At 42.4% G+C, this 14,121-nt stretch overlaps 1 protein-coding gene across 6 annotated transcripts in view; it reads left to right on the forward strand.

Moving 5' to 3' along the window:
- Positions 1-14,121, forward strand: part of RUNX2 (RUNX family transcription factor 2) — a 259,057-nt gene that overhangs the window by 175,984 nt on the left and 68,952 nt on the right. For 5 of the 6 annotated variants that reach the window (XM_042986483.1, XM_042986479.1, XM_042986481.1 and 2 more), the window contains one exon: positions 10,027-10,188. In XM_042986483.1, the coding sequence (XP_042842417.1) occupies positions 10,027-10,188 (162 nt within the window). Of the gene's footprint in view, positions 1-10,026; positions 10,189-11,231; positions 11,898-14,121 lie in introns of those variants that run through there. The other variant, XM_042986484.1, reaches the window with a different exon arrangement.

Consider the following 14,121-nt stretch of genomic DNA (forward strand, 5'->3'; position numbering starts at 1 on the left):
GGTTTTGCTGGCCATTGAGTTCTTGACTTAATTATCACATCACATCACATCACATCACATCACATCACATCACATCGTCAGAGAAGCCTTGACCCCCAGGTGTGACTACAGCTCCCCACTGTGTGTTGTTATGGTGCCAAGAAATCTCCTTTCTAGTACTTATCACAGTTACATGATTAGTTGATTAATGTCAGTCTCCCCTACCAGATTGTAAACTCCGTGAAGTTAGGGATTAGGTCTGTCTTTATCTCACTATTAATATCTCTAGTGCCTAGCACAGTACCAGGGTAGGCTACTCAGAACATAGTTTTTGAATGAATGGATGGATGGATGGATGGGCGAATGAATGACCAGGAGATAATTCTTAGGACAGTGGATATCATCATCTATCTGACAATAGGAATCGCCAGGCCTGGGGACCTGTGATACCCTCACTGCTATATCTGACCCCCTGGATGTGGATATCAGCCTGATTAGACCTGAACTGACTGCACCCACTTCAGTGTGATAATTTGAACTAAAGGTCACTTCCCCTGGCCAGCACCACATCCCAGTTATATCTCAAGTTCTGGTTCTGTTTGTATCTTATTCCTTTCCCTCTGCCGGCTTTAACATTGAGGTCCAGGAGATGCCAATTCTGAGGCCAGATTAGGGGTGACATATGGTACAGACTCTTGCTTCATCTAGTAGGTTGTTTTTTCTAAATAAGAAAATCACCCTCGTTTTTTAAATAAGATGGTTATGAGTCTCATTCATCCAAAAGCTGTTGATACTTTTAAAGCACTTACTCATTACCTTGTCTTCATTTAACTTCCTTCTGTTGTTTTTTTTTTGTTTTAACCTTTTGTTACGGGATATGACCTCTTAGACTCTACATAGCATTTCTCATTCTCTTCCCTGCTGTCGTCTCCTAAGAGTTACTAAGTTCCTCTTCTCCCATTGTTTGCTTTGTGACATAACTTGTCATGCCTGGCGTACCTTGCATCGCATCCAGTTTTATCCAAGCAGCGTGCTGCTTTTTTTCTCCTCAAATTTCAGTTGAAAGCCCTGTGAATCAGTTGGGTTGGTCTTCTGCCAAATGAACCTGGCAGCCATCTTGGTCCGTTTGAGAAAGCCCTGGGTTGGGGGTGGGGAGAAGAGGGGGCGTCAGAATCCTGCTCTTGGTGCCTTCCGTGCTGAGATGAGCCATGATGCTCCGTGATGGGAGATGCTGTCGGTGTCAGCCATCAGCTACCTTCAGCCCAAGTCAGCTCAACACACCTTCAGTAATTTCAGTTACAACTGCTGTCTTCCAGAAAGGAGTGAGGGTAGGGAGCCCACTTTTCTGAGTAGTTAGAATTATAGCATTTCATAGCAGGAAAGCATCTTAGAGATAACACATCCGTTCTCATCTCATCTTCCAGGTGCAGTGAGACTCGGGAGAAGGTAAATTAGTGGTACACAGCTGCACACCTGTTGTCAAAGCCACCAGTCCAGGGCTCTTCCTGTGCTTGGAGGAGCCTGTTTGGCTTAGGAACCGTGTGTCCTATTAGTCAAGAGAACCAGAAGTGAGTGGGAGAGCTCGTTCTAAAAATCCAGTCTAGCTAAAAAGGTTATGAGAGAAGACACAGAATTTAAACATTTACTATTTAGTGTAAACTGTTTTGAAATGGGAATTAACGTACATGTGGCTGTGCGTGTATTTGTGTTATGAATGATAGTGATATGGCAGAAATAGTTTAGGATAGGAAACTGTAAATCTGCCTCTCTCTGTTGAGATTATGGGCTTTATTCGACCCTGGTAGCAATTGAGAGGTATAATTTTAAGCTAGTAAACTCTACACACAGTTCATTTTAAGTACTCCAGTTTTCTTAAGAAATATTTGATGTTTATACAGACTAAGTAATGATTTGAGTAATGAGTAGGGAAAAAATGGGTGGGGCTTTCTAACTGTACCCTGCCCCACCCCCCTGCCCCAGTACAGCAGGTGCTCACTCTAGACACACTGAGCTTTGGCAGAAACCATCAGCCCTTGTCGGGTCACATTACACAGAAGCCTGCTGGCACCAGAGACAGGAAGAAGCCTTTTGTGTGCTGGTTCAGGCTTTGCCCCTGCTAACTTGTTTCCTCCTATCTCTGCGTGAAGTTCAACACCGCGTCCATGGTGTGCCTTGTCGTGAGTGATTCTTAGGAAAGCAGGCCCTTCTTCACACCCACATATGTTTAACCAAAGTGTTTACAAAAGGAGGCCTGCTAAGAGCAACCACTGAGTCTCCATGCTTAGCTCTCACTGGGCTTTCACGCGGCTCTGTGCCCACTCTGCTCCCCCGCAACTCAAACTTATTCAAACTTAAGAAAAGACACTGATGTATTTTCCTAGAGTCAGTTCATTTTCCTATGGTGCCTTTTCCCTAAGTATCTGCCTTCCTCTTCCTCTCTTTTTGTGACCCCAAGTGTATGGAGCTTAATTATGCAGACGTGTAATTAGCTTTTCAGTCATTTGAAAGTATGGATGCTCTTAGAGCCATGACTCTTTGTATACCATTTTAGGAGATGAATGGCCACTCCTTCCTTTTCCCCATCCCTGTGACTGAACTTCATAAGCTATGGTCCAGCTCAAAGAAGAGAGCTTGCTTTCCTTGTATCCATAGGTTTAAATAAATGTTTGCCTCCATTTTTGCCTGGTACTGGAGATACCTTGAGACATGGGAACCACTCTTCCCCAATTAGCACGTGGGGGCATCTCCTGGGTACTTGCCTTGTGTACTTTGTGTTTTGGGGGTTTATAGCACTGATCCCCAAGAAGCCCAAGCAGAAGGATCACCCCCCTGGCAAGAGAGCTTATGAAATCTACTCTGACATTGATGCTTCATGGTTCATTTCTATCTTTAGAGTGTTTTTTAAAGACAGAAGTACATGCTTTGAACATTTAAAAAAATTTTTTTAATGTTTATTTTCGAGAGACAGAGACAGAGAGAGACCGAGCACGAGCGGGGGAGGAGCAGAGAGAGAGGGAGACACAGAATCCGAAACAGGCTCCAGGCTCTGAGCTGTCAGCACAGAGCCCGACGCGGGGCTCGAACTCACAAACCGTGAGCTCATGACCTGAGCCAAAGCTGGATGCTCAACCGAATGAGCCACCCAAGTGATAATTTGCTGGTTCGCCAAAACAGCATGCAAAAACTCCTTTCCCCCCACCCCTCAAAAGCCCTGTTAAGATGGCAGTAATGACTACTTGTACTTTGCAGTTGGGAAAGGGACAGGTAAATAAGAACCTTGCCTGTGACTTAGTGAGTTGGGAGAGAAACTGGAAAGTGTACACAGAATTCTGGGCTTCTGGTGTCTTTTAAAAAACATAAGCCGTATGGGGCAACCCCACACAGTGTTGGTAGTAGTCGTGTGTGTGACAGACCATGCCTCAGAACCAATGCTGATGGATTCTTTCTGTAAAACCTGAACTCTTAGTAGCTAGAATCGATCTGTTCTCGCAAAGGAGACCCTGATTTCTTCTGGAAGGGTACAGTTACAGATCCGAGGTGTCTATGAAATAGCCTGACCTTATGTGCCTGGTGGTAGTTCTTGGTATGCTTGCACAGTTCCATCGGGGGCCCATTTTCTCACTGGCTTCATGCAGGCTGTGGGAGCTCTCTGTGCCCTAGGCCCTCTCTCATTTAGTCATCTTGATTTGCCACTTCCTGCCTGTGAGTATGGCAGGCCCATCATAGAGGGAGAACCTGATTTTCTCTCTCAAGTTTATCTTACAGGTCAAACTTGACCCCAGCTGCCCTTCAAAACCCCCCTTTGTAGGTGAGAACAGAGACGCGTGGGAAGAAATAGGGGCACAGTCCTATGTAAACCCTCCTCTGATATTTAGGATTCCAGATTTCCCAAGCACTAATGGGTATGTGCGCAGGAGAAAAAAAAAAGCAACACCAGGGTTTTGTTATTAAATGGTCATATCTATATAAAAACATATGTCACTACTTTGAATTTCTATAATGTAGTCATGAAAATAATATTGATACTGTTTCTGAGAATTATCATATAAAATAGTGAAGTATACTGTTAAAAAAATCACAAAATATTTAAATTTCTTTTTTAACGTTTATTAATCTTTGAGAGACAGAGAGAGACAGAGCATGAGCAGGGAAGGGGCAGAGAGAGGGAGACACAGAATCCGAAGCAGGCTCCAGGCTCTGAGCTGTCAGCACAGAGCCCGACGCGGGGCTCGAACTCACAAACTGAGAGATCATGACCCGAGCCGAAGTCGGATGCTCAACCGACTGAGCCACCCAAGCGCCCCAAAACATCACAAAGTATTCAAAGCTCAACAGCAGTTTTCATTTCTTTCAAAAAATTTCTGAGAAAGGAAGTTCAGCTGTCCTCTGAAAGCTTGTGGGTGCTTCTAGGTAATCAGGTCACTCAGGATGTAATATTAAGACTATCATCGGCACTTCTATCATCTGAGACACAAAGATCAAGAATATTCTTATTTATGTAGGAAAGGAGAGTAGGACATGGTACTTATCTCTGTGCTTCTACAGAGTCAAAAAACAAACCATCCAGTACAACTCTGGATGGGGTGAGTGAAGGAGGGGTCAGACCAGCCCTGTGGGGCCTGAGGTCTGGGTGAAGGTGGTTTCTTGTTTGTTTGTTTTTTTAAGTTTATTTATTTTGAGAGAGCGCGGGAGTGAGTAGGGGAAGGGCAGAGAGAGAGAGAGAGAGAGAGAGAGAGAGAGAGAATCCCAAGCAGGCTCTGCACTGTCAGCACAGAGCCCAGTGCTGGGCTCGATCCCATGAGCTGTGAGACCATGACCTGAGCTGAAATCAAGAGTCGGACGCTCAACCTACTGAGCCACCCAGGAGCGCCAGTATCTTGTTCGTTAATGGCTAGTTAGTAGCTTTGTCTCAGCGAGGCCCTGCGCTCTTCCCTGGTAACAACCTTCAGATTGACTGGTGATGCCTGAAAACATCTGTCACCTGCTCTGACTCACCCAAGTTAAGAGCGAGTCCCAGAAGTCTCAGGTTTCTTCGGGAAGTAGAGTTCTGAAACCATTTGTGAGATCAGGTTAAGATGACTTTCCTCTACTGTAAGCATTAATAATTGTCCAAAACAAAGCAAATAAGCTATAATCATATATTTATGATAGGATTATGTTTTCTTGGTGATTGGGCATTTAGGAAGTCAAGGTAGTTTGTAGCCTTTTTGCACTAAAGGTTTGAAAAAAGTTAAGGGGTATAGCATTAAAAAATACACTAAAACAGATTAGGATTTTTTGGTCTGGGAGAAACCAAGACTAAGAAAGAACGTGATTAAAGGTTAAATGTTTGGAAAGGGTATTGGCATGACCAACATGGATATATTCTCCAAATACTGGACTTCAAAACTATAGAAGCTTCCTAAGAATTTTCCTCCACTAGAATAAGAGATTATGAGCTGGAAACATAAATACACAGTGAAGATTCGGTCAAGGTAGAGGTTTTAACAGTGTTGAACGTTTGTTGGGTTCTTTCCATGTGCTCACTCTTTACTACTTTGTCTTGATAACAACTGTAGAAGGAAGATGTACTTATTTATCTCCATTATACAGACTAGGAAACTTGAAGATTGGATCAGTTAAGATCACACAGGCCAGAAATAGTGGAGCTGGGATTGATGATATCATTCACAGGGTGTTAGAGAAGGCCTGGGATATTTTGGAGACCATTACTTTTTTTTTTTTTTTAAAGAGACTGCTGTCCACTTTTCAAATTATCATTATTATTAAAGTTTATTTATTGGAGAGAGAGAGCATGTGGGGGAGGGGCAGAGAGAGCCACCCAGGCACCCCTTTTAAAACCATTTATATTAAATACAGTGACCCCACATGGTAGTTCTTTTATTTTTTCTGTAGTAACTCTCTCTCCTTAAGTAGGTCATTATCATAGACTCTGAGGACAGTGACCTTGAAAGAAATCGGCTGGACTCTGCAATGTGCCCTCTGAGACAAAAAAAACAAAGAGAGACCCCACTTGTTAAGGATAGTGAGACGTTATTTTTGCTAATCTTGGGTATCTTCAGGAAGGATCTCCACTAAAAGCCAAACTGTCCTTTAATGGACTGTTCTAGTAGAAATTTTGGAAGTCAGGGACTTTATGTAAAAATTAAAACCTCACTGATACAACTTCTTGTATAGCCTGATGGGAAGTTAAAGAATGACTAATTACTAATTCATTATAAGATTTCATTGTTCACCCATGCCACCCTGGGAGGTTCATTCCATGTTTGTTTACTGAGCACTTACTGTGTTCCGGGCATCACAATGAATTGTGTTGAGTCTGACTTTGGAAAACTTCAAGAACAACGCTAGACAGCCCAACCACCCTGGGTAGTTTAGAGTCAGATTTTTAATTTTTTTGAATGATAATGATGATTTGCCACTCACTGTATATTATTTAATCCTTACAACAGCTCTGGGATAGTATTATCATACCCATTTTACAGGTGAAGAGATTAAAGCTTAGTAACATTAAGAAACATGCCTCTTGTCATGGAGCATGGCCTTGACCATGTGAGCTCCTCAAGGGAAGAGTCCTAATTTTAATATAGCAAAAATTGAGAGGTATCAAATGCTTTTAGTTATATTATCTCATTTAATTTTATAACAAAAATGATAGTAGGTCCTATCATACTCATTTTACAGAAAGCAGTAATCACTCCTCTGTTTATTACGCACTTAATGCATACCAAGGCTGCCAGATAACTCATCACATCAAGGCACGTTTGTGAAAGGCTCACAGCAAACCTAATGAGCATCATTATTCGCATTTTACATGTGAGCTATTGAGGCCCGAGAGAAGTGACTTGCTCAGCCAGGCAGGGAGCTTGTCTACCCAGCCAGTGCATATGACCATTTTCAGATGAGGAAACTGAGGTTCAGAGAGTTCGCTAACACCGCTGAGGTCATGCGGCTTATAGAAAGCAGAACTGGGGCTCCAGCTCCTATCCTTGCATTAGAAACCCCACTTATTCCCCCTGTGCTCGGCTGCCCCTCTGCACAAGAACTGAAAGGCTGCATCTTGTATCCAAATTAAGTTCCCTAAGGCTTCTGTGATATGTTTAAACATAAATAGTTTCAGTCATTCTTTGCATTTCTTTGTATTTTTCCCCATTTTCAGGCAGGGAGTCCTATCCTACTGCTGACAGCATGTTGCAGTAGAGGGATGGGCATACAGGTTAACCTACTTGCTCTGGGAGTCATCTGGTAAAGACAGATTAGGACTCCAGTCCAAATCAGAGTCCTGTGTGCCCAGCTCATTTATCTGTGTGATTCTTGTCCTTTTTGTCTGTAGAAAATGTGGCTTCAGAGAAGGCCTTGCCGTTATGAGATTGCTTTCTGGTGCTGTAAGGAATGCATCTTTTTCCATCTGAAGGTCATTTACGTTTTTCTGAAAGGCAGTGAATTACATTAATGGTTAAAGCGAGGAAGTATGTCAGTATCAGATATATAACAAGGACCACTCACTCTGATTTGAAATGTTGCCAATCTATACAGTCTCAGCCTTGAACCTGTTAAAGCACAAAAGTTCATTACTTTAATGATCAAGTCCCCTTTAGATTTCTGAAGGAAAAGTTTATGTTAACCATTTACGGTACTATACTTTTTTTCAAATTGCAAACTCAGGTAAATGTTCCCTAAAATGGAATTGGATGAAATTTTTCTATCTGTTGATGTAGTAAGCATCAGATGAATATCCAGATGTATTTAATTATTTTGACTCAGTATGTCCTATTTATACAGCCTTTAAATAAGTCGTTTCTGAATTGAACAAATAAACAAGAAATAGCTGAAACTGACGGGCTTTAATTGTATGGAAGAGCCGAGAGGCTCTAAAAGAGGGATCATTTCAGAAATACCCATGTCTTGTTGTACTCCTTTTTATTTTTAGAGATAAGCCTGAATTGATTATTCAAACATATTAATAGTTTAAAAAAATTAAGTTTTTGGGGGTTCCTGGGTGGCTCAGTCAGTTAAGCGTCCGACGCTCGGTTTCAGCTTAGGTTATGATCTTGTGGTTTCATGAGTTCGAGCCCCACATCCCTCTCTGTGCTGAGATAGAGCCTGCTTGAGATTCTCTCCCCCCGCCCCTCTCTCTTTCCCCTGCCCATGCTGTCTCTGTCTCTCTCAAAATAAATAAGTAAACTTAAGAAAATTAAGCTTTCATTGTCAGAAGCTGATAGGTGTGATATGGGAATAATTTCAAGCCTAATCCAAATGTATTCATGTCAGTTCAGATGTGTCTTAACTGTGGGACTATTCTTGTGTCACCAAGAGGTTTTTTGGAAGAAGGCAAGAATGAGTACTGAGTGTCTCCTTGTGCTACTCCTCTCTCCATGGTTTTCTCGTGTAATTGTCACATCCCTGTGATTCAGAGATTATTACTCCCTCACCCTCTTTTACAGATGAGGAAAGTGAGGCTCAGAGTTGCTGAGTAATTAACCGAAGATCACACAGCTAGAAAATGGAAGTCTCAGAACTTGAACCTAGATCTGCACATTCCAAAGTCCACAGACATTCTAATATACAATGTTGTCTTGTGAACAAGTGTATTAGAATTTTTAAATTGGAGTGTTAGAATTTTTAATATTAGAAAAAAAATTTACAATTAGTAAACAAAAATGTTAAGAGAAATTTGCTTTTGATTGTTTGATTAGCCCTCCAGTAAGAATGAAACAGGTTGAAATATACATGGGAAATATACAACAAATTTACCTTTTTTTCTTATGTAGACTGTAACTCTATTGATAAATCTACTTGGCTTGTACTTGGTACTTGAGCTTGTATCTCCAAGAAACCCCATAGAAATACATAAAAACATACTGATAATGCTTAGCAGTTAACCCTAACAAGTGGCCACCCATTTTTATTATTACAGTGACTATACGTAACACGAGGCTGTATTCTAAACATGTGACATCTTTTAAACAGATTCCAATAGGATTAAAGACATCTCCCTGCTCTTCTGTTTTGGGTCATTTTTTTTTTTTTTTATGGTCAGAAACTCATATGCTTAACATCAAAACTGGATGGTGATGAAGTGTTTCAGTTCTTAATGGCAGGCGACTTAGAAATTAAATTTGTCTCTTTCTTAAAGGTTATTTTCTAGGGTAGCTTTAGCATGAGAATCATATAACTAACTGGCTCCCCTTCTTTGTGTTCTTTTTACATGCTGCTCCCTCCTTTCTCATCTCTACCCCTTACCTCTAACCCCCCCTGCTAGAAAGTGCTATCCCTTGACCTGCCTGGAAAGAAAGTGAAGTCATGGAATCATGCATTTATAAACCAAATTGCATGTCTGAAAGATAGTAGCTGGATATGCAGCAGGGAAAAGTACAGTCTACCTGTTCTTTAACTAGGTTGATTGTTCCGAAGAATTTCTAACTTAAAAGAAAATTAGGAGTAATATGTGTTCATTGAAGTAACATGAATAAATACAGAAAATAAATCAAGGAGAATTCAACTTTGTAAAGATAACTGGAGCAGATTGTTTTTTAAATGGCTGTTAGAGGGGCGACTGGGTGGCTTAGTCAGTTAAGCATCTGACTCTTGATTTTGGCTCAGGTCATGATCTCACGGGTTTGTGAGTTCAAGCCCTGTCGAGGTGGAGCCCTGAGTTGGGCTCCACGCTGACAGCTTGAAGCCTGCTTGGGATTCTCTCTCTCCCTCTCTCTCTGCCCCTCCCTGGCTCACGCACGCACTCTCTCTCTCTCTCAAAATAAATAAGTAAATTTCAAAAGTAAATAAATAAATGGGTGTTAGACTTTCCAAATAGAAATACTTATATGAGGGAGAAATAGTCTTTATGCATGATCCGTGTTGTTGTGCTGGAGCTTGGAGGTCTCGAAAGTTTGGTGCCATACAGGGCCTGAAAGGGTAGGATCATAGGAAATGAATACTCCTTACAGATGCTTGCTTTTCTCTTACTTTCTCCTTTCTCAGTTTGGGGTTGCATGTTCTAAGTCCACAGTTGGCTGGTACACTAAAGATTTTTCTTCTTTTTCCTAGACCCCAGGCAGGCCCAGTCTTCCCCGCCGTGGTCCTATGACCAGTCTTACCCCTCCTACCTGAGCCAGATGACGTCCCCATCCATACACTCCACCACCCCGCTGTCTTCCACACGGGGCACGGGGCTTCCTGCCATCACCGACGTGCCCAGGCGCATTTCAGGTAAAGACCACACTTTAAGTGAAAACCCCCTCCTGTGCAGGGGTGGGGCTGGGGTCGTAGAATGGGCCAAGGCTCACAGGAACTCTCTCTTGGAGGCGTGGGGGCAAGGGTATGACAGCGGCAGACCGGGTCTTCTGAATTATAGGGCTATCACGTACTTGAACATTTTAAATTGAGAGACTAAAAATCCACCAGAGATGGCATAATTTTCTTAAGATGCTATTTAATGCCACCCAGTTTTAGTCCTGCCGAATCGTATCCCCTTTGGTGGGCACTGTCTCAACTGGGGCCTTCTCCTGAGGGTCTTATGCCAGGCCTTCCTCTGCTTGTGTTCCTTTCTTTTCTTAACATCTGCCTGTAAACCAGATTATAGACTGATGGCACAGCCTTCCGTTTCTAGAGCCTCTTAAACCCCAGAAGTCCAGGCCGGCTCGTTCTGAGAGAGAGCACCAGCAAACTTAAGATCCTTCTCAGAAGCTAGTCATTTGAAGTGAGGTGAGGCCTGGAAGAATCTTTTAAAAGGCCGAGTTGGCCTCTGAGCAGCCAGTTCCAGACTGAGGTAGCCTCTCCACGAACCATCTAGCACACTGTGGTCGCTCTCAACATGGCGTCCCCAGTGCTCACACACCCATTATTCCAGAGGCACCACCAAAATCTGTGGCTCCTGGTGGATGTGCGTGTGGCAAACGAGCTGGCCTCCCCTCTCTGTCGTGGAGAGAATTCCTCGTGGAGAGCCAGAAAGTGTACACAGACTTCACGTGGGCAAGTAGAGAAAAGCTAAAGGCTCTTGGCCAACCCTCTGAGTCCTGTGAATAGGGAAAAGATCTCTCGGTACAGCCCTGATACCAGGCCAGAGCACTGCCCCCGTAAATAAAGAAGCAACCCCACTGAGGCACATGCAATTGGCCCCTCTATGTGTCAGACGCTCTTCTCAGCGTTCGGGCTCCATGCACCTGTTTAACTCCTGGCCAGGTTAATGCCTTTCTTTCTTTCTCTTTGTGTTTCTGTCTCTGTTTCTCTCCCTCTCTTCATTTTCTGCAAAGCTCGAAGCCGCTACTCACTCCGCTGAGTTGCATCACTGACAAGCTGAAGCTCCACCAGCAGGCTTGCAGGTTTTGATTAGTTCAGACTCCTTTCTTTCTTTCCACTTGGGAGGAGGGAAGGCTTTGTTTCTCAAGCGAATGGCAGGAAAGGGCTCTCTGGTCCTAGTGCCCTTCACATTTTCTACAGCAGATGGACTCCCGCAGGGGTGAGTAGGGAAAGAAGAGGGGTGGAGGGAGAACCACAAAACCCTTTGGAAAACCATGTTCCCACTTTTCATTATGACTGCTATTATTATTTTTATGAATCACATGGTATTTATTGGGGAATTGTGCAGAGTGTAGAATTTTAGTTATCATTTCCCTTGACAGGAATGACTCCCTCCTTTAGGCAAACATCAATTAAAGACACGGGAAAGGATGAGTAAGGCACAGTGGGGAGAATGAGGGCTGATGTGGGATCAAAGGCAGTGTTGGATGGTGTCGAAGTAGTTCTGGTCATTCCTTCTGTATTTTATACTGGACCTGTTTTGTTTTACATGGGGCCAAAATGACACTTTGCCAGGACAGATTTGTGCAAACTTGCTTCTGTTTAGGGTCCTCTGGGGTTTCCATCTGTCCAACCCTCTGTGGCTGAAGCAGACTTTGTTATTTGTCCCCTGGCAGTACCTAGAGGAAAAAAAACCTCAGGGAGTGATTATTGCTTTAGAGACGTTTTATCTACAGCACCTTCTTACCCAGGTGTATTCACATAAAATTCAGTAGGAAAACCATTGAAAGTAACACTGAGACAATGCTGCATACGTGGGCAGTCATGATCGTCTATCATTTACATGTGTAATCTAGAATAGCTAGATTACTTTGAGTCAACTTACTGATAATTATTTAAAACACTTCCATAAACTAATAACAACATGACTCTTTCCATTTCACAGACGAGGCAGTAGGAGCAGAAACTGGTTACTTATCCAGTCATATACTGGTCTGAGGCCAAGGGTAGGAATGAGCCTCTGCTCTAAACTAGTTTAAAACTGAGTTTAGTCCAGATTTTTCCTCCTGCCCCAGACATTTCTGTGAGTTGTTACTGGCAAAGTGACATGGTGCCAGGGTGGGAGGTTCTGTGTAAACATTCAAGGGAGGAGAGCAGAAAATCCCTCTTGTCAGCATATTGGGAAACAGGAAGAAAGAACTAGATATGGACTGTCAGGGAACTGGAGGAGCCCTGATTTGATTTACCTGACCTTGCTCTTGAGTGTTGGGCTGTGCCAGCATCCCAGAGTGCAGCTTGGTGGGCTTGGGGACCAAGTCAGCTGGAACGAGTGCCCTTTTCACTTCCCTGGGGACCAGTCCTAGGTCCTAGGGACCTGTCTGGAGTGGAGCCCGTCTCATAGGGTCCAAGGTGCCAAGTTGCATAGTTTCTGTCTTTATTATTCCCCCCCAATATCTAAAGCGGTCCCTAAGGTCCAGGATGCTATCTTCGTAGCATAGACAGCTAAAATATTAACCTTCATTTCCATCTCCAAGCAGTCGTGTGTGTTTCCTCTTTGAGATGCTTTCCGGAACAGTTCAGATTTTTATGTAAAGAACTGTTCTCATCTCCCTATCTGAAGGGGTTAAAGAAATAGTCTCAGATGATCTGGGCTGAGAACAAAGTCCTTACTTATACAGTAGGATTGGAGGTTTAGACCCAGGTTTGAATCCCAGCTCATGCACATATTAGGCAAGTTTCTTACTTCTCTGAAATGTAGCTTTATTATTTGTAAAATAAGGATATAATATTAATGTCCTAGGGCTACCGTGAGGATTAAATGAGGTGCTTTATGTAAAGCGCGAGCAGCATGCCTCACACATGCTAGTTGCTCAATAGATTGTAGCTGATCATTATGAAGCTAAAATGGCTTTGTAAAAATTGCTTATCTGTATAGAATTTGCAGGCAAGCGCTAGCTTAAATGAGTCAAGTAGGTAAAAATCTAAACGCTTTAACGAGGATTATTTGCTTTGCAAAATGGGTCCACCACAGACCATGTTTAAAACAAAAACTCTTGAAATTTTAAGTATTTAAGTGAGTTAATGCTGAGATGTAATTCATAGAGCACGGAACATAATGCCTAGCACACAGAAGTACTCAATGTTTGCTATAACTATTACTGTATAGATTTAGAATGAATATTTGTAGAGCTAAAAGCAGGTGTGAGCCATTCACAAAAGGCCAATCACGCACTAAGAGAAAATAACTATTCTAATATCGGAGAATGGAATGATCATGTTCTTTTCCAAGGAATCGTAGGAATAAAAGCAACTAGAAAGATCTTTCAGAAAGAACTGTTCCTAAAGAAATTCCATTTCATCCTACAAGACCATTCCAAAGAAAGATCCTCATTTAATATACTTAAAGATTGTTAGAGCATCCAATTTTACAACTTCATTTGGTATCCTTCCTTCTGAGTAATTTTTCAAGTGTAGCTACATTTATACTAGAACTTAATGAATTCCAGTGATGACAGTGATGCTATATCGCATTTCCCCTGCAGTCACCCTCACGGAAGCCAAATATAAATAAAAATACGATGGTGAAGGTGTGTTACCCACAGTCCTTACACCTGCGAGTGAAGATGCAAAGCCAGATGTCTTGAAGTTCATAGGCACAATACAAAGATTCAGGAGATACTTCCTTAACCTGGAGTAGCCTTCAATATTATAACAAAAACAATAGCAGCAGTCATAGGTTTTTGACCAAACAGTAAGTTATTGTCCTGTAATTGACTAATAGGGCTTACCTTATTGTAATGAGCTTATTAGTTCATATTCAAGTGAATTATAAAAATCAAATGCTGCTTATCAGCAACCAGTCTGGAGACATTACAGTGTGAGAGAAACCCTCTAGGGGTTGAT

Source organism: Panthera tigris, chromosome B2 (genome assembly GCF_018350195.1).
Source record: "Panthera tigris isolate Pti1 chromosome B2, P.tigris_Pti1_mat1.1, whole genome shotgun sequence".
NCBI classification, from domain to species: Eukaryota; Metazoa; Chordata; class Mammalia; order Carnivora; family Felidae; genus Panthera; species Panthera tigris.